Here is a 21,830-nt window from a genome sequence, read left to right on the forward strand (position 1 = left end):
TCTTTATGAACACTGTCTCATATAATCTGCATAAACCTCCCATTAAGGTAAAGGATTATTTTTATCAGAGGGGTTAAATAACTTTCCTCAGGTCTCATAAGTAGTAACAGGATTTAAACCCAGGTATATAAGACTATAAAAACTCACTCTTTTTCTATTACTCCATTTGGCCCATTAGGTTTTATATATCTTTGTGCAACTTCTTGAGCAAAAATGAAAGACCCTATTTAAATTTTCCCTCCAAGTGTTGTGTATATGTACCTTAAAGCCTATGGTTTAGAGGAATCAGTTTAGTACAGTACCTATTGAGACAGTCATCCACACAGCCCTTCCTGGTGTCATCATCTGGCTTCTTACAATTACAGGTGGTAGCCTCGTAACCAGAAAGGGGTTTGACATCAACGTAGACATCTTGAGAAGACAGCAAAGAATAGTTTGTGAACATAATGTGATAATTTTTCAACTGCCAGGCTAAGAAGAATTTTGATAGCATGGAAGCAGAAAAAATAGTTCCCAAAGTTACTCACTTGAACGGATTTTTTTATATAGAGGGACATCTGGCTTTTTGTATAGCTAGAAGAAAAAAAAGAAAAATCTTGATTAAGCATCTAAGTACAAATACCAGAAAGCAGTATCAATCACTAAAACTATAGGAAATTATCCATGTGCTCTGTTCATATGAAAATGTTTTTTTTTTTTTTTTTTGAGACAGTGTCTCGCTCTGGCCTGGGCTAGAGGGCTGTGCCGTCATCCTAGCTCACAGCAACCTCAAACTCCTGGGGCTCAAGTGATCCTCCTGCCTCCTGAGTAGCTGGGACTCCAGGCTACAACGCCTGGCTAATTTTTTTCTATTTTTAGTAGAGATGGGGTCTCACTCTTGCTCAGGCTGGTCTTGAACTGAGCTCAAGCGATCCTCCCGCTTTGGCCTCCCAGAGTGCTAGGATTACAGGTGTGAACCACCTCACCCGGCCCATAATAAATATTTATTAGACTTTCTGGGTTGAATATGTTTGAGGGAAACTCTTGGAAAGATAACTTTTTACTCTGATAAAAAAAAAAAAGGTGAGAGAGAATACTATTCAACAGAAGATGGAATAGTTTATAGAAATAGAATTATGTTTCTTTAGCATGTTGTTAGATAAAATGAAAATACTGTGGAGATCAATCAATTCATTTGGACAAATTAAGATTTTTATTTGCCTCTATTGAAAGAAATGAAGAAAGGGCTTATTTAGATGGTCTGGGTAGGTATATAAATTTTTGTTTTTTAAAATTTTTATTTATTTTTATATTATTGAGAAAGGGTCTCACTCTGTCATCCAGCTTAGAGTGCAGGCACAATCATAGCTCACTGCAACCTCAAATTCCTGGGCTCAAGTGATCCTCCTCACTCAGCCTCCCAAGTAGCTGGGACTACAGGCTCACATCATCACAACCAGCTACTGTTTTTTTTTTTTTTTCAATTTCAGAATATTATGGGTGGCAGGTATAAATGTTTAGGCTACATATATTGCCTTTGCCCTGCCCATATAAAATTAAAAAGATAAAAGTACCCTGGCTTTTCAGGCTGGGAATGGTAGGAAACACATTTCACATTTTAATTAAGGCAATTAATTTAGTGAATAAAGGGGAGAGGGCAGGCAGGAAAAATGGAGCTCTCACATTATAATCAAGAAGGCATTAGGGAAAAAGAACAAAAAAAGAGAATGCTTTAGACCACAGGGAGTCAGTTGGCCAGCATTTTGCCATAGAGCACAGCACACACACAAAAAATAAGAACTTGGACTAAGCTGGACTGTTTGTTAATCGATTGGAACAATCCCACCATCATTTTTCAGTCGTTATGTTCAAAGCAATGTCCCTTTTTTGTTAAAAACTCTGATATAAATATTTAACATATTAACACTCAGATTTCAAGAGAGGCCATCAGAGAAGAGAATGCAGAGGAGAATGTCAATTGCTTTTAGCTTTCCAAAATTAATGTTTGATGAAATTTTGGTGAAACTCAGGAGTCTGTTCATCTCATTTATATGACTACCTCTATTTCCCAACAAGTGTTCTCAATATGGGGCCTAAGGACTATAACCTAATACAAAAAACACTAGGGGTAACTTTTCAATTAAGGAAGCAAGAGAGAAACACAAGATCTTCCTATTTTTAGTTGCCAATATATTTAACACTTTTAATTTATTTTTCTTGGGACAGGGTGTCACTGTGTTGCCCAGGCTGGAGTGCAGTGGCATCATCATAGCTTGAAACTCCTGGGTTCAATTAATCCTCCTTTCTCAGCCTCCAGAGTAGCTGGGACTATAGCCGTGTGCCACCACACCCGGCTAATTTTTCTAAAGATCTTTTAAAAGTACAAGAGTATTAAACATTTTCCTGCTTCCTTCGGTAGAAGAATCTCTTCTGTATGTGAAAAATTCCAAACTGATAAGGAGCCAACAAAAATAAAGCCTGAAATTTCTTAGTGTTGCTGGCAACACATCTAAATTCTCCTGAGACCTGCATCAAACAGGATTCTTATAGAGCAGAATCTTTGCTACCAAAATAAAAGTCCAGAATAACAACAGAAGCTTGCCTAAGGAAGCAGGAACTTACTGCTATTTTGCAGTATGAGTAAAGGCAAACAGGTCACATTAAATATGGATGCAAATTCATTTTTTTTAGTCTCTAACCTTCACTGGGGCACTTCTCAATACTTCCTAAGATAAAAACATTGTTAACAAGGAGGCAGAGAAAGACCTGCATTCCCATCCCTCCCCCTTTACCACTTAAAAATGAAACCTGGTAAAACAGGCTCTTTGTACCTGATTGTGTTTCCACTGCCAAAGGATGTCATAAGGAAGCTGGAAGTCAATTCTCTTTTGTCTTAGATACTTTCCTGAAACAAAAAACACTATCAATTTCAACACCTATTCTAATGATATTCACACATACAAAGGGGTCAAATAGCCACAAGAACTAATATGTACTTACTAGAAATTTAAAGATTTAATTTTTACTTTAAGAATTTTTCCACCACGAATTTTTAATTGTAGCTACTCTTTCCCCCCATACTCTATGTGATATATGCTAAAGAAATATTTTAGTTTTAACAGTAGTCTACATAAAACAAACATAGCAAAATTATTACCAATAATAATTGGTAATAATAATTACCAATAATTTCTAACTGAATACAAAAGATTTTTTGATCATTAAAATTATTGACCATAGAGCATCTGGCACCTGCTCTCTTTCATTATTACAAATAATCTAAGGCTGACTACAAAAAGGGGAAATTACTGCATTGAAATAATTAGAATTTTTCCACAAAAATTGGTTTCATTATCATTTTTTCCTATTTATTGAAATACTACATATAAAAGCAAATTTCAAATCCCCTTTTCTTGTTTTTGGAGATTGTTTCGCTCTGTTGCCCAGGCTAGTGCAGTGGCATCATATTATAGCTCAGTGCAACTTCAAACACCTGGGCTCAAGCAATCCCTGTGTCCCAAGTAACTGGGACTACAGGAGCACGCCACCATGCCTGGCTAATTGTTTCTATTTTTAGTAGAGACGGGGTCTCGCTCTTGCTCAGGCTGGTCTTGAACTCCTGACCTTAAGCAATCCTCCTACCTCAGCCTCCAAGAGTGCTAGGATTACAGGCCTTAGCCACGAAGCCCAGCCCAAATCCTTTTTTCTTAAAAAGGCCTCTTCAACTTCCTTACTCTGTGAGCTTTCTGTCCTCTCAGCCCCTGTGATGCTTAACTTTTTTGTTGTAGAACTTGCAGTTTTCTTTGTTATATGCTTATTTGTCTTATTATTTGTCTCTAGAACAGCAGTTCTCAAAGCATGCTATGCTGACTTAGGGGATCCAGAGGATAAAACTATTTCAGTAAGACTATTAAGTTGTTATATGCCAATTTCATTATGCTGATATTTGCACTAATAGTGTAACAGCAATTGTAGATAAAACTGCTAGAACTTGGCTGGGTGCAGTGGCTCATGCCTGTAATCCTAGCACTCTGGAAGGCAGAGGCGGGAGGATCGCTGAAGGTCAGGAGTTCGAAACCAGCCTGAGCAACAGTGAGACCCTGTCTCTACTAAAAACAGAAAGAAATTAATTGGCCAACTAAAAATAAATAGAAGAAATTAGCCAGGCATGGTGGCGCATGCCTGTAGTCCCAGCTATTCAGGAGGCTGAGGCAGGAGAATTGTTTGAGCCCGGAGTATGAGGTTGCTGTGAGCTAGGCTGACGCCACAGCACTGGACTAAGGGCAACAGAGTGAGACTCTGTCTCAAAAAACAAAACCAAAAAAACTTGCTAGAACTGCAGTATGAATCAAAGCAGTGGCACAAACTATACTAGGAATCTTTGTATCTTTCCCCATCACATATTTGAAGAAAAAAAAGCAAACAGTATAACTAAAGAATGTTTTTTTTTGTTTGTTTGTTTGTTTTTTTTTTTTTGAGACAGAGTCTCGCTTTCTTGCCTAGGCTAGAGTGAGTGCCATGGCGTCAGCCTAGCTCACAGCAACCTCAAACTCCTGGGCTCAAGCAATCCTCCTGCCTCAGCTTCCCGAGTAGCTGGGACTACAGGCACGAGCCACCATGCCTGGCTGATTTTTATATTATATATATTAGTTGGCCAATTAATTTCTTTCTATTTTTATGGTAGAGACGAGGTCTCGCTCAGGCTGGTTTTGAACTCCTGACCTTGAGCAATCCGCCCGCCTCGGCCTCCCAGAGTGCTAGGATTACAGGCGTGAGCCACCGCGCCCGGCCTGAAGAATGTTTTTGATGAAGGAAAAATTATATTAAATCTTGAACCACAAGTTCAGATTTTTAATATTCTACATGGTGTAATGGATATATGCATAAGGCATTTCTGCTGCATACTGATGGTTACCTCAAAAAGAACTTATATAATAAAAATATTTGTATGACCAACTTAACTATTTGCTTTGTTCATGGAACATCATCTTTACTTGTAAGAACAACTGCCAAATTATGGTTATTTTGACATAGGTTCTGAAAATCAGTAATGTGAACTTGTCACTTCAAGAAACACAAGTGACTCTGGTCACAGGTCTTTAGTGTTAAAAAAAAAGCTAACAAACAAAAACAGAAAAAGTGTAAAAAGTAAAAAAAGAAACAACTGACAAATATTTGTTATCTATGATAAAATTTGAGTGTTAAGTGAACCCTGGAACTTTGGAAAACTTGTGTCCACTACTGTGAGCTTTTTAGTTTTGCAACATTTAGATTTTTCTTATGCAATCAGTGGTGATATTAATGTGAATTTCTTTTAGATACATATAGGGAATGGAAGGGCTATAATTCAGTGAGTATTTTTTTAGAGACAGGGACTAGTGTCACTCAGGCTGGAGTGCAGTAGCCCAATCATAGCTCACTGTAACCCTGAATTTCTGGTCTCAAGTGATCCTACTGCCTTGGCTTCTCAAAGTGCTGGGATTGGCTGGGTGCGGTGGCTCACGCCTGTAATCCTAGCACTCTGGGAAGCCAAGGCGGGCAGATTGCTCGAGGTCTGGAGTTCAAAACCAGCCTGAGCAAGAGTGAGACCCCCTCTCTACTAAAAGTAGAAAGAAATTAATTGGCCAACTAATATATATATAGAGAAAATTAGCTGGGCATGGTGGCGCATGACTGTACTCCCAGCTACTTGGGAGGCTCAGGTAGGAGGATCGCTTGAGCCCAGGAGTTTGAGGTTGCTGTGAGCTAGGCTGACGTCACCGCACTCACTCTAGCCTGGGCAACAAAGTGAGACTGTCTCAAAAAAAAAAAAAAGTGCTAGGATTATAAACCACTACATCCAGCCTGAATCAGTATTTTTAAATAATCAATGTATGAAGCCATAAAATTACATTTGGTTAAAAGATCCATTCAAGTTATAAGAGACCAATGGATTTTAATGTAACCGAGGACAAAAAACTCACTGATTTCAGATTCCATATTGTAACTAATCTTTCATCAATGTTTGTATTTATAGTTTTTTATTTTATTTATTTATTTATTTATTTTTTTTTTTTTGAGACAGAGTCTCACTTTGTTGTCCAGGCTAGAGTGAGTGCCGTGGCATCAGCCTAGCTCACAGCAACCTCAAACTCCTGGGCTCGAGTGATCCTTCTGCCTCAGCCTCCCGAGTAGCTGGGACTACAGGCATGCGCCACCATGCCCGGCTAATTTTTTATATATATATCAGTTGGCCAATTAATTTCTTTCTATTTATAGTAGAGACGGGGTCTCGCTCTTGCTCAGGCTGGTTTTGAACTCCTGACCTTGAGCAATCCGCCCGCCTCGGCCTCCCAAGAGCTAGGATTACAGGCGTGAGCCACAGCGCCCGGCCTATTTTATTTATTTTTAATGATTTTTTATCCTTTTTTTACACATCACACCTGGGAATGCATTTATACTTTTGATACATTATCAGAAAACGAATACCCACAATTATCTGATATCTTTATTAAAATACTTTTTTCTTCTAACTACATATCTGTGAGAGGTCAGATTTCTTCATCTTTTTTTTTGTTGTTGTTGCCCAAGGAAAGGAAAGACGACTTTAGAGTGAGTGCCATGGCGTCAGACTAGCTCACAGCAACCTCAAACTCCTGGGCTCAAGCGATCTTCCTGCCTCAGCCTCCTGAGTAGCTGGGACAGGCATGCACCACCATGCCCAGCTAATTTTTTCTATATATATTAGCTGGCTAATTAATTTCTTTCTATTTATAGTAGAGACAGGGTCTCGCTCTTGCTCAGGCTGGTTTTGAACTCCTGACCTCGAGCAATCCACCTGTCTCGGCCTCCCAGAGTGCTAGGATTACAGGCGTGAGCCACCGTGCCCAGCTTCTTCATCTTCTTAAACCAAAATAATATCATAACAGATTGAAAAAAAAACCAATAAGAAAATCTGGCTATATTTTATTAAGCCAGGCATTAAAGACATTTGTAAAAATGTAAAATAAAGTCACTATTCTCATAAATCTTTTTTGGTAAAAATGTTATTTATGTTAACATGTAATGTGTAATGAGTTTATTGACTAAACAAAACATGATATAGCAGTTTAGATTACAGGTATATCTAGGAGTAAATCACATCTGGAAGTAATGTAATATAATAATATTGGGAATATAGCTGATAAAAGACTAGAATTAACTTGTTGACAGGGAACCAAAGGTAAATATGTAACTATGAAGTCTGTAATGAAAAAGTAGAAACAACTTAAAGATCAATGGGGAAGGCCAGGCGCGGTGGCTCACGCCTGTAATCCTAGCACTCTGGAAGGCCGAGGCGGACGGATTGCTCATGGTCAGAAGTTCGAAACCAGCCTGAGCAAGAGCGAGACCCCTTCTCTACTATAAATAGAAATAAAATTAATTGGCCAACTAATATATATAGAAAAAAAATTAGCCAGGCATGGTGGCACATGCCTGTAGTCCCAGCTACTTGGGAGGCTGAGGCAGGAGGATTGCTTGAGCCCAGGAGTTTGAGGTTGCTGTGAGCCAGGCTAACACCACGGCACTCACTCTAGCCTGGGCAACAAAGTGAGACTCTGTCTCAAAAAAAAAAAAAAAAAAAAAAAAAAGATCAATGGGGAAACAAATTTTGGTACATATAATTAATAAAATATTATGTAGCTATTAAAACCAAATGAGGTATATATGTACTCATATGGAAACAGAATATGTTCTCCAAAGTATTATATATCATGAGCCCATTTTTGCAAATATTAGAAAGAAATTAGTTATACATGATAGGGACTGACTGGGAAGGGAGATAAGTGAACTTTTTGGGGTGATGGTATTAATAATTCTATTGAGAAGTGTTTGAGTTAGACATATGCATTTTAAAAAATCAACAAATATACATTTAAGATTTTTGCATTTTATTGATGGTAAATTCATATCAAAAGAAAAGCCTGTAAACAAATATTGAGATCTCGGTTCTGGTCTGTATGCCAAAATATTTAGGGAAAGTGTCTGTAATTTACTTTGGAGTACATCCAAAAAGGTAGATTAACACATGTATAGAGTAATGGATAGATCCGTACAGATAAATAATGTAAAATGTTAATGATAGAATCTAGGTGTTGGAATACTGTATTTTCACTGTATAATTTTTTCAAATTTTCTGCATGATGAAAAATTTCTCAATAAAGAGTTGGAAAAAACAGCTATATATATGTTTAGGAAAAATTCTGAAAGAGTATATGCTAAACTAATATATATTTGGGGATAGAGATGCTTTTTTTATTCACAGCCTTATTTAAAGATTTTTTTTGGACACAGTCTCACTCTGTTGCTCTGGGTAGAGTGCAGTGGTGTCATTGTAGCTCACTGCAACCTCAAACTCCTGGGCTTAAGGGATCCTCCTGCCTCAGCCTCTTGAGTAGCTGGGACTACAGATGCATGCCACTATGCATAGTTAATTTTTCTGTTTTAAGTAGAGATGGTCTCACTTTTGCTCAGGTTGGTTTCGAACTCCTGAGTTCAAGCAATTGTCCTGCCTTGGCCTACCCAAGTGCTAGGATTACAGCCATGAGCCACTGCACCTGGCCTTGTTTATTTATTTACTGTATTTCTTTCTTTCTTTTTTTTTTTGAGACAGAGTCTCACTTTGTTGCCCAGGCTAGAGTGAGTGCCGTGGCATCAGCCTAGCTCACAGCAACCTCAAACTCCTGGGCTCAGCAATCTTACTGCCTCAGCCTCCCGAGTAGCTGGGACTACAGGCATGCGCCACCATGCCCGGCTAATTTTTTTTTTGTATATATATTTTTAGTTGGTCAATTAATTTCTTTCTATTTTTTTTTTTTTTTGGTAGAGACGGGGTCTCGCTCAGGCTGGTTTCGAACTCCTGACCTTGAGCAATCCGCCCGCCTCAGCCTCCGAGAGTGCTAGGATTACAGGCGTGAGCCACTGCGCCTGGCTGTATTTCTTTTTTAAAGATTTTTTTGACAATGAGTATATACTCACTGGTTCTTCATAATAATAAAGGTAAATATAATCTCTTAAAAAGTCAAGACTGGTTTTGAGAAGATACGACAAATTTCCTTAATGAAAACTATTAATTTCTTTCTTTGCCAGTAATATGTGTTTTCTCTAGAGAGTATAAAAGAATGAAAGAGAAGACAGAAAGTTCTGAATTTTTTAAAAGAATACTTTTTCTCTCTCCTCCTATGAAAGAAAGCTCCTATATTCATTTCAACTAAGACACAAATAGCCCATAGCCTAGTATCTTGAGTTTCCTAATACCTAGTTGTTACAAAGTTTTTCTTGGCATTATCTGTATTCCTTCTCTCCATGTAATCCATATACTGAGAACTTAGAAAAAATGATGGTCTGTTATTCCTTTCCTCAAACATTTCTACAACCAGAGCCAAGTAATTCATTTCTTAGAAGTAAGAGCCACCTAAAGAGATTTCCTTGATTAACTACAGCTGGAGATGGTATCACAGGGAACCCTTCTCAGGATCCCCTCACTTGGACAAATCAATTCTTTAGCTAATTCCACTTAAAAAATGAAAAGAAAATCACTTTCTATCTATCTGAAAATCAAATCTTTTGAAGACTGTTCTTGTGATGGTATTAAGTGTTGAGATCTGCCACAGATCACTACAGAAGGATAAGGAAATTCTTTATATCCTCCTTTTAAATAAAACTGAATTTATGGAATCAAAGTCGTTTTAAGGAAGGGACTACAGGTGCTCTGAGCTTGTGCTGACTTTGAAATATACAAGAGGAAAGTCCATGCTGATTTTCATTCCCAAAATAAATCCTAGTATTAGGTTATTAAGTATGGAGTATCTGATTTCCTTAAATACTAAGTCTGACAGTTGACATCTCTTGACATTTCACTTTGATGCTTGTTTTTTTTTTTTTTTTGAGACAGAGTCTCACTCTGTTACCTGGGCTAGAGTGCCATGGTGTTAGCCTAGCTTACAGCAGCAACAGCTCAAACTCCTGGGCTCAAGCAATCCTTCTGTTTCAGCCTTCCAAGTAGCTGGGACTACAGGCACACACCCCCATGCCCAGCTAATTTTTTCTATATATTTTTAGTTGGCCAATTAATTTCTTTCCATTTTTAGTAGAGATGGAGTCTTGCTCTTGCTCAGGCTGATTTTGAACTCCTGACCTTCAGCAATCCTCCCGCCTCAGCCTCCCAGAGTGATAGAATTACAGGAGTGAGCCATCATGCCGGTTTTTTTTTGTTTTTTTTTTAATTGTGAAGGTACAGCCTATCTCTTTCAAATGCACGTGCATGTTTTCGCTTGTGATTATCTTTCAAAATTTATTTTTTAGAGCAATTTTGTGAAACCATGGATAAGTAAAAAATGCATGTTGTTTTTGAATATGAGTTCTATCATGGAACTGATGCAGCACAGACAGCTCAAAATATCAAATAAGTGTTTGGGAAGGATGTGGCTAATGAATACACAGTATGTGGATGGTTTGAGAAGTTCCATTCTGGTGATTTTAATGTTGAAAATGAGCCATGTGGGTGACCTGAGACCAAGGTGGATGATGATGAGCTGAAAGCTGTAGTGGAAGTGAATCTATCTCAACCTACGTGTGACTTAGCAGCAAGGTTTGACTCCACTATTCCAACGATATTGGACCATTTGAAACAAATGGGTAAGGTAAAGAAGCTGGATACCACATGAACTAAATGAGCATCAGAAGAGAAATCGTCTCGATGCTTGCCTCTCTTTGCTGTCACAACATAAAGGCGACCCATTGCTACACTGTATTGTTATATGTCATGAAAAATGGATTCTTTTTGACAATCACAAGCACTCAGCACAATGGCTGGATAAAGAGGAAGTGCGAAATGCAGTCCAAAACCGAATACTCCTCAAAAACAGAGAATGGTGTGTGTCTGTGTGGTGGTCCACTGCTGGTATTAACCACTATAGCTTCATGAAACCTGCTCAATCAATTACAGTAGATGCTGCAACCAATTGGACAGAATGATGAGGATGCTTGAGATTAAGCAGAGATGGGTCAAGAGAGACAGGCAAATCCTCTTGCAAGACCACATGTCCCAAAAAACAACTCTGCTCAAACTGTAGAAGGTGGACTTGGAAACTGTTATTCACCATATTCACCAGACCTTGCACCAGCTGACTATCACTTCTTCCAGGCTTTAGACAACTTCTTGCAAGGAAAAATATTCAATTCTCAACAAGCTGTGGAAAACACCTTTCATGATACTTCATTGCCACTCGATCTCTAGGCTTCTTTGCTGCTGGCACAAGCAAGTTACTGTAAAAATGCCAAAACTGTGTCAATAGTTCAGGTGCGCACTTTAATTGTACTGCTTCTTTTTTGAGATATAATACACTAAACTTTTGATTCAAAATCATACATTTCGTATTTAATGACCTAATATAAAGGGGAAATAAAAGGCTGTGGAGGTGGAAAAATCTCCACAAAAATCATTCCATTGTAAGGTACCTAAGCAAATGAGGAAACCAAAGGGGAGGAGTACTCAATAAGAAGTAGAAAGATAATGACCTTGCTTCTTTCTTATTCTGAGAAGATATCCTAAAATGTCAAAAACGTGCATTTTTTACAATATAGCGACTTCCTTCAGAAAAGGCTCAGTTGAATAATCTGAGTACTGGATTGAATATTCTACAAATATGTAATATTTAAACCTTTTGTGGCCAGGCATGGTGGCTCACCCCTGTAATCCTAGCACTTTAGGAGGCCGAGGCGGGAGGATTGCTTGAGGTCAGGAGTTCAAAACCAGCCTGAGCGAGATCCCATCTCTACTAAAAATAGAAAGAAATTAACCAACCAACTAAAAATATACATATAAAAATTAGCCAGGCATGGTGGCGCATGCCTGTAGTCCCAGCTACTAGGGAGGCTGAGGCAGTAGAATCGCTTGAGCCCAGGAGATTGAGGTTGCTGTGAGCTAGGCTGACGCCACAGCACTCACTCTAGCCTGGGCAACAGAGTGAGACTATGTCTCTAAAAAAAAAACAAAAAAAACAAAAACCCTTTGTTATTCTGTGTAAGCCTTTCCTATATTCCCCAAAGAAAAGCTGTAGTAGCAGTTCTTTGAAAGTGGTAGTGCTTGAATGAAATTCATGGTGTCAAATGGGTTATAAATAATGACCAAAGACACCAAGATAAAATTCTGTTCAAATTTCACTAAATAGCCAAGTGTGGATGGTCATGCTTGTAATCCCAGTGCTTTGGGAAGCCAAGCTGAGAGGACTGCTGAAGGCCAGTAGCTTGAGACCAGCCCAAGCAATGTAGTAAAACTCCATTTCTACAAAACAAACAAACAAACAAAAAAAGTCACTAAACAAAACATTAGTAGAATTCAAGTTTCTGGTTTTTTCCAGCCTGAGGAAAAACAGGTGAGATCCAGAAAGATCCAAAAGATTATGATTTTAATGCTCTAATAGAAGAAAGTAATCTCCACAAAGCCAATGATTTTCACTTTGTGTCTATTGATATATCCCAAGCATCTAGAAAATTGCCAGATCAAAGAATACTGAGTAAATATTTGCTGAATAAATGGATGAAAAATATATACTCATGGTATAGCTTCACCGTATTCCACTAACTATACTCATTTAACACTTTTAAACAATATCAACTGTTTCCTGAAATTTACTCTTCTTGAGCACAATTTCTTAAACACAACTTGCTGCTTCTTGCTTTTACATTTTTATGTGTCATTCCTTCTACTTAATAAGGAAACCTCTCTACCAAATTATGCCCTTTGCTTCCTAAACCTTACTTAAAATCAGTACCTCTGGCCAGGCGTGGTAACTCACACTTGTTATCCTAGCATTCTGGGAAGGCCGAGATGGGAGGATGGCTTGAGGTCAGGAGTTCGAGACCAGCCTCAGCAAGTGTGAGACCCTGTCTCTACTAAAAATAGAAAGAAATTAGCTGGGCAACTAAAAATAGAAAAAATTAGCTGGGCGTGGTAGCACATGCTCGTAGGCCCAGTTACTTGGGAGGCTGAGGCAGGAGGATTGCTTGAGTCCAGGAGTTTGACGTTTTTGTGAGCTATGATGAATCCATGGCACTCTAGCCCAAGCAACAGAGCAAAACTCTGTATCTCTCTCTCCATATATCTCTCTCTTTGTGTGTGTGTGTGTGTGTGTATATATATTTATAACTCTGTACCTCTAACATAGCTGTTAAGAACCACATTCAATCCTGATTACTGGAGTTGCTCTGTCCAATATGGGGTAATGTAATTAAATTTATACATCTTTTCCTTTACCTTTTATGCATTTTGTGCTCATCTCTATCCATATCATAAAAATACTGGCATATGTATCACATATCTGAGAAGGCATTATTATCCACAATATATTAATACAAAGTACTCCCAAAGCTCAAGACCAAAAAAACAAACCACCTAATTCAGGAATGGACAAAGCACTTGAAAGACATTTCTCCAAAGAAGATTTACAAATAGCCAAAAAGTACATAAAAAGATGCTCAATAGCACGAATCATCAGGGAAATGCAAATCAAAACCATAATGAGATATTATACTACCTCACACCCCTTAGGTTGGTTATTATTTTTTTAAAAACCGAGAAAATAACAAGCCTTGGCAAATGTGTAGAGAAATTCAAACACTTGTGAACTGCTGGTTGGTACAGCCAATGTAGAAAACAGTGTGGCAGCCTCCAAAAAATTAAATGTAGACTTATATGACCCAGAAATTCCACTTCTGGGTATATACACACAAGAAGTGAAAGTTGAATCTCTAACAGAAAATTATAAACCCAGCACCTAAGTGGTCACATAGGTACTGCAGTAATAGGGTATTGTTGGGCAGGGGGGAGGGGGGCGGGTATATACATATATAATGAGTGAGATGTGCACCATCTGTGAGACGGTCATGCTGGAGACTCAGACTTGTGGGGGGAGGGGGAGAAATGGGCATTTATTGAAACCTTAAAATCTGTACCCCCATAATATGCCGAAATAAAAAAAAAAAGAAAATTATAAACCAATATTCACAGCAGTATTATTCACAATTGTCAAAGGTGAAAACAAAAATGTCCATCAAAAGACAAATGGATAAACAAAATGTAGTTTTGTGTGTGTTTATATATATGAATATTATTCAGCTTTAAAAAAGAATGACATTCTTATAGTCATGTGCTGCATAAAGATGTTTCGGTCAACGAAGAAACATACATTGTGATGGTGGTTCCATTAAGACTGTAATGGAGCTGTAATCCTAGCACTCTGGTAGGCTGAGGTGGGAGGATCGCTTAAGGTCAGGAGTTCAACACCAGCCTGAGCAAGAGTGAGACCCATCTCTACTTAAAAAATACAGAGAAATCAGCTGGACAATAAAAAATATATAGAAAAAATTAACTGGCCATGGTGGTGCATGTCTGTAGTCACAGGTACTCGGGAAGCTGAGGCAGAAGGATTGCTGGAGCCCAGGAGATTGAGATTGTTGTGAGCTCTGCTGATTCCACGGCACTCTAGTCCGGGAACAGAGAGAGACTCTGTCTCAAAAAGACTATAACAGAGCTGAAAACTTCCTCCTAGTTGGTATAATGCATTACTCAAACCACCAGTTTGTGGGGATGTTGGTATAAACAAACCTGCTATACTTCCAGTCATGTAAAAATATAGCACATACTTTTATGTACAGTATATAATACTTGATAATAAATGACTAGTATGTTACTACTTTATGTATTTACTATACTATATTTTTCATCATATTTTAGTACACTCCTCATTTAAAAAAACTTAAGTGGGCTGAGCGTGGTGGCTCACGCCTGTAATCCTAGCACTCTGGGAGGCCGAGGCGGGCGGATTGCTTGAGGTCAGGAGTTCAAAACCAGCCAGAGCAAGAGCGAGACCCCGTCTCTACTATAAATAGAAAGCAATTAATTGGCCAATTAATATATATAGAAAAAATTAGCTGGGCATGGTGGCGCATGCCTGTAGTCCCAGCTACTCGGGAGGCTGAGGCAGTAGGATTGTTTGAGCCCAGGAGTTTGAGGTTGTTGTGAGCTAGGCTGCCGCCAAGGCACTCACTCTAGCCTGGGCAACAAAGCGAGACTCTGTCTCCCCCCCAAAAAAAACCCCCACAAAAAACAACAACAAAAAAATCTTAAGTATAAAACAGCCTCAGGCAGGTCATTCAGGAGGCCTTCTAGAAGAAGGCATTATTATATCATAGGAGATGACAACTTCATGCATATTACTGATCTTGAAGACCTTCCACTGGACAAAATGTGGAGGTGGAAGACAGTGGTACTGATCCAGTATAGGCCTAGGCTAATGTGTGTGTATGTCTTAATTTTTAACAAAAAACTTTAAAAAAAAATAAAGAATTAAAAAATACAATAGAATAAAGCTTATATAATAAGGACGACTTAAAGAAATGTTTTTTGTACAGGTGAACAATGTGTTTGTGTTCTAAGCTAAGTTATCACAAAACAGTCAACAAGTTAAAAAAAAGTTTATGAATTTAAAAAGTTACAGTAAGCAAAGATTATTGAAGAAATTTAAAAAAGAAATTTAGTGTAGCCAAAGTGTACAGTGTTTCTAAAGTCAACAGTAGTGTTCAGTAATGTCCTAGGCCTTCACAATCACTACTCACTCACTGACTCACCCAGAGCAACTTCCAGTCCTGCAAGCTCCATTCATGGTAAGTGCCCTGTATAGGTATACTTTTTAAAAAATCTTTTATGCCATATTGTGACTGTACTTTATCTATGTTCACATTGTGTTTAGTATTTGAACAAATACTTACCATCATGTTACAACTGCCCACCATATGCAGTACAGTAACATGCTGCATAGGGTGTAACCTAGAAGCAATAGTATGTGGTAGGATATACTACCTAGGTTTGTGGAAGTATACTCTGGGATATTTGCACAGTGATGAAATAACAACAAATTTTTCAGAACCTATTCCCATCATTAAGCAATGCATGACTGTATGACAACACAGATGAACCTTAAAGACATTATGCGAAATGACATAAGGTAGACACAAAAGAACAAATATCATATAATTCCACTTATCTGAGGTACCTAGAATAGTCCATTTCAAAGAGATAGAAAGAACAGTGGTTAACCAGAAGCCAGGGGTAAGGGGGAATAGAAATTATTATTTAATGGGTAAAGAGTTATAATTCAGAAAACTCAAGAGGAGAAGGAAAGCCCATTGTATATATCCTTATTTTTGCTTAGTGTATTCCTTTTTCCTTGTTGATGTTCCAAAGTTTTCCTTCTGTTTCCTTTCTGTTCACAGAACTTCCTTTACCCACCAGGTAGTCCTATTGGCAACAAACTCTTAGTTTTCCTTAATCTAAGAATGCCTTGATTTCTTAATTCTTGAAAGATATTTTCATTGGACAGAGGATTGTGGGTTGATAGTTCTTTTCTTCTAGAATGTGAAAAATGCAGTCACTTCCTTTTGGCCTTCATGAATTCAGATGAGAAATCTGCTGCCATTTGAACTGTTTTACCCCTAAAGGGGGTAAATTCTCTCTCACTGTTTTACACTTCTTTTGTGGTTAGCATCTTTAAGGTTTGATTATAATGAGTATTAGCATATTTCCTTGAGTTTATCCTGTTTGGAGTTTGCTCATCTTCTTTAATACATAGATTTATGTCTCCTCCCAAATTTGGGAAGTTTTCAGCCATTATTTACTAAAGTACTTTTCATCTATGCCCTTTTATCTCTCCTTCCGTGACTCAGATGAAACAAACGTTAGCTTTTTAATCATATCATAGGCTCCTCAGACTTTTCATTTTCAAGTCTATTTTCTCTGTTGTTACACTGAGTTGTATCTATTATTTCATCTTCTATTTTCCTCTTTCCTTTGTCCCTGTCATTCTGCTGCTGAGTCTATCCTTGATTATTTGTTACTGAATCTTTCAGTTATAAAATTTCTATTTCTTTTCCTTTTTTTTTTTTTTTTTTCGGGACACAGGGTCTGCCTCTGTTGCCCAACCTGGAGTGCAGTGGCACCATCACGGCTCACTGCAGCCTCAAACCCCCAGGCTCAAGCGATCCTCCTACCCCAGCCTCCCAGTAGCTGGGACCACAGGCATGTGCCAATACGCTGAGATAATTTTTAAAATTTTTTGTAGAGATGGGGTTCTTGCTATTGCCCAAGCTGGTCTCAAACTCCTGGCCTCAAGAGATCCTCATGCCTTGGGATCCCAAAGTGCTAGGATTACAGATGTGAGCCACCTTTGCCTAGCCTCATTAAAAGTAGTTTTATCACCACTGCTTTAAAATCTGTCATATAATTAGAACATCTTAGTGTTGGCATATATTGTTTTTTTGACATAGTTTTAGTTCTCCCTGGTTCTTGGTATGGCATGATTTTTTTATTTTTTTTTGAGACAGAGTCTCGCTTTGTTGCTCAGGCTAGAGTGAGTGCCATGGCGTCAGCCTAGCTCACAGCAACCTCAAACTCCTGGGCTCAAGCAATCCTGTTGCCTCAGCCTCCCGAGTAGCTGGGACTACAGGCATGTGCCACCATGCCCGGCTCATTTTTTATATATTTATATATATATATATATATATATATATATATATATATATATATATATATATATATATGTAAGTTGGTCAATTAATTTCTTTCTATTTTTTTTTTTTTTTTTTTTTGAGACAGAGTCTTGCTTTGTTGCCCAGGCTAGAGTGAGTGCCATGGCGTCAGCCTAGCTCACAGCAACCTCAAACTCCTGGGCTCGAGCAATCCTTCTGCCTCAGCCTCCCAAGTAGCTGGGACTACAGGCATGCGCTACCATGCCCGGCTAATTTTTTTTGTATATATATCAGTTGGCCAATTAATTTCTTTGTATTTATAGTAGAGACGGGGTCTCGCTCTTGCTCAGGCTGGTTTTGAACTCCTGACCTTGAGCAATCCGCCCGCCTCAGCCTCCCAAGAGCTAGGATTACAGGCGTGAGCCACCGCGCCCGGCAATTTCTTTCTATTTATAGTAGAGACGGGGTCTCGCTCTTGCTCAGGCTGGTTTCAAACTCCCGACCTCGAGCAATCCGCTTGCCTCGGCCTCCCAGAGTGCTAGGATTACAGGTGTGAGCCACCGTGCCCGGCCTGGCATATGATTTTAAATTCAAACCTAAACACTTTCGTAGTATTATGAGATTATGGATTTTATATAAATCTTCTATTTAAGCTGGCTTTTTCTAAAACTACTCCAGCAGGGGAAGGGGTAAAAGCTGCCTCCTTACTGCCAACTGGAGGCAAAATTACAATTTCCCTACTTTCCATTGAAACCTATGTGTTAGGAAATGGGCAGGATCCTCAATACTGCTTAGGAATGGTGAGTTACAACTCTCAAAGTGGTTTCCAGTGACACTGTCATGGGATGACCACATTACTGCTGGGTATTGATAGAAGTCCTTACTCTGCTAGACTTCCTTTGACACTATGCCAGTGGAAGGAGGTGGAGAGGAGGGCACTTTATCACTGCTAAGTGGGGATGGAAGTTGAGGCTCCCCAATGGGTTTCTGCTGGTGTGCTTGTGGGTGGGGAATGAAAGTTGATTATACAAAATAGAGTCATTTATGTCATACCAAACTAAAATAGAGTTGGGAGGCCACTGGAAAAGGCATCTCCAGGTCCCCTGATCCAGGAACTGTTTTTGCAATTCAACTGAAAAACCATAAAGACTTAACCGCAGCTTTAATAAAACTAAATAATACCTAGTAACTGTTGCCACTCTCCAATCAGAACTGCATGAATGACTTTTCTTTCAAAACAACTTACATAACTTTCCTCTTTTGCCCTGTAAAATCCCAGGCTTTCCCTATGTTCTTTAGACACACTCATTTGTGTGACTCAAACTGCAATTCTAATTTTTGTATGTTAGTCCTAAATAAACCCTTTGCTTAGAGATTTGTCTTTATATATACATATATTTTTTTCTTTCCCTTGCTCTTGCCAGGATGGATATACATTTTTATTCAAGGTTTTCAGGGGTAATAGCTGTTTCTTTGATGTTTAGCTGAAGCAGTTAATTTATTTTGAAGCTCTATATTAACCATATAAATATTTATAATAGTTGTGTCGTCTTTCTTATGAAAGGACCACTTTATCATTATAAATTCTCTATTTCTGGTATTAAATATTAAGAAACATATACATACAGGTTTCTGCCTACGTTTTTTGGCAAAGAACTCCTAAAACTCTTATAATTTCCTGAGCTATAGGGGTGCCAGCAGAATCTTTTCTTCTAATATTGGTTGTCTTCATGCTGGTTCCTGAGACAGAGCTCTCACTACCCTTGAAGATAAGGATACTAGGAAAATCTTTTGTTCTAGTATTTGGTCTCTGGCCCTGGTTCATGAGACATTACTCCTATACCTCTTGGAATTTGCTGGGCGAAAGGAACATCTTTTGCTCTAATGAGGAGACCCTTGATAGACTCCTGGATGGAGCTGGTCAGCAGTAAGACCAAGTTGTGATTATAAGCTTAAAGTTTTGGCCCCACACCCTATTCTCCACACAAAAAAGAGGGATTAGGAATGGACCTTTTTGCTCCCAGACACTCAACCATAGAATCTGGATGGAAATCAATTTAATAAATTGATCATGCTTACATGATGAAGCTTCCATAAAAATTCCCGAACCATGGAATTTGGAAAATTTCTGGGTTGGCAAAAACATCTGTAAGAAAAGAGTGTGGGTATACCAACTCCAGAGTCACAGAAGCTCCTGAGCTTGTGACCCTTTCAGACCTCGCCCTATGAGCCCCTTAATTTGGCTCCTCGTCTGTATCCTTTATTATATCCTATATTATTTACTTAAAAATTTTTTTTCATCTTTATTTTCTGTAGAGAAGGGGTTTAGCTATGTTGCCCAGGCTGGTCTTGAACTCCTGGCCTTAGGCGATCCTTTCACTTCAGCCTCCCAAAGTGTTGGGATTATAGGCGTGAGCCTCTTTGACTGGCCAGCCTTAAATCCTTCATAAATACATTGGTAAATATAAGTAAAGTGTTTTCCCAAATTCTGTGTAACTGTTCTATCAAATTAATCAAATGTGAAGAGGGGATTGGAGCCCTCAATTTATAGCTAGTTGGTCAGACGTACAGGTGACAATTTACTATTTGTGCTTGGCATCTGCAGTGGAAGGCAGTTTTGTGGGACTGAGCCCTTAATTTAGGGGATCTGATACTATCTCCAGGTAGTGTCAGAAATGAGTTAAAGGCTGAGCAGTGGCTCACATCTGTAATCCTAGCATTTTAGGAAGCTAAAGCAGGATTGCTTCAGGCCAGGAGTTTGGGGCCAGATTGGGCAACATAGTGAGACCCTGTCTCTACAAAAGAGAAAAATTAGCTGAGTGTGGTGGTGCACGCCTGTAGTGCCAGCTACTCAGGAGGTTGAGGCAGCTGGATTGCTTAAGCTCAGGAGTTTGAGACTGCAGTGAGCTAGAATGACGCCACTGCACTCTAACTCAGGCAACAACCAAAACCCCTCAAAACACAAAACAAATCCCCAAATAAACAAAAAAAAAAAAACCCAAACAACAACAACAAAAAAACTGAGTTAAATTATAGGACACGTAGTTGGTGTCTGCTGAAGAATTGTTTTATGCATGGGGGTGAAAACCCACTAAGCTAGTTTCGAAGTGTGTTGAATGTATGTGAGAGTAGAAAGAAATGTTTGTTTTTTCTTCAGATCTGGTAACACTGTGTTGAGGTCTACTTTTTTGCTATTAATAAACATACTCCTGCTTCATATGTATATTGTTTGCTTGGTATAACATTTATAATCCTTTTACTTCTAATCTCTGTGCCTTCATCTACTTTTCTATTTTTTTGGAGATCAAGGTTTCACTCTGTTGCCTAGGCTGGAATATAGTAGTGCAATCATAGCTCACAGTAATCTTGAACTCCTGGGCTTGAGCAATGCTCCGGCTTCATTCCCTGGAGTAGCTAAGACTATAAGCACGTGCCATCATGCCCAGTTAATTTTTAAACTTTCTGTACAGACAGGGTCTGGATATGTTGCCCAGGTTAGTCTTGAACTGCTGACCTCAAGAGATCCTCCGCCTCAGCCTCCCAAAGCGCTGGGATTACATGTATGAGCCATCTTGCCTGGCCCTGTGTCTTTATCTTGATGGTAGGGTTCTTTTGGCTAGTTGGATCTTGCTTTTTCTTTTTTTGAGACAGAGTCTCGCTTTGTTGCCCAGGCTAGAGTGAGTGCCATGGCGTCAGCCTAGCACATAGCAACCTCAAACTCCTGGGCTCAAGCAATCCTGCTGCCTCAGCCTCCCGAGTAGCTGGGACTACAGGCATGCGCCACCATGCCCCGCTAATTTTTCCTATATATATTAGTTGGCCAATTAACTTCTTTCTATTTATAGTAGAGATGGAGTCTTGCTCTTGCTCAGGCTGGTTTCGACCTCATGACCTTGAGCAGTCCTCCCACCTTGGCCTCCCAGAGTGCTAGGATTACCTGGATCTTGCTTTTTTATCCAGTCTGACAATATATGCCTTTTAACATGAGCATTTAAACTATTTATGTTTAATTAGTTATTGGTATGGATTACTCTAAAATTTTTCATCTTCCTATTTGTTCCCTCTGATTTTTATTTCTCATTACTTCTTTCTGCCTTATTTGGGTTCATGAAATATTTTTTAGAAAATTAAATTTTTTAAATATCTCTATCTTCTTTTTAGGTAGACCTCTTTGCACTTTCTCTAGTGATCATAATAAATATCTTTCTGTTTCAGAATCTACTTAGTTATTATTGTACCTTGTCACATAAAAAGATAAGTTTTGCAAGCAGACAGCTCTATCTATACATCTCTCCATCCTTTTGATT

General features: G+C 38.7%; 1 protein-coding gene across 9 annotated transcripts in view; it reads right to left on the minus strand.

Moving 5' to 3' along the window:
• ASH1L (ASH1 like histone lysine methyltransferase) overlaps positions 1-21,830 on the minus strand; it is a 208,151-nt gene that overhangs the window by 38,461 nt on the left and 147,860 nt on the right. For all 9 annotated transcript variants that reach the window (XM_076000205.1, XM_076000203.1, XM_076000204.1 and 6 more), the window contains 3 exons: positions 2,811-2,884; positions 528-573; positions 303-411 (listed from right to left, as the gene is read on the minus strand). In XM_076000205.1, coding sequence (XP_075856320.1) covers positions 303-411; positions 528-573; positions 2,811-2,884 — 229 coding nt within the window. The remainder of the gene's footprint in view (positions 1-302; positions 412-527; positions 574-2,810; positions 2,885-21,830) is intronic.

Source organism: Microcebus murinus, chromosome 2, assembly GCF_040939455.1.
Source record: "Microcebus murinus isolate Inina chromosome 2, M.murinus_Inina_mat1.0, whole genome shotgun sequence".
Lineage (NCBI taxonomy): Eukaryota > Metazoa > Chordata > Mammalia > Primates > Cheirogaleidae > Microcebus > Microcebus murinus.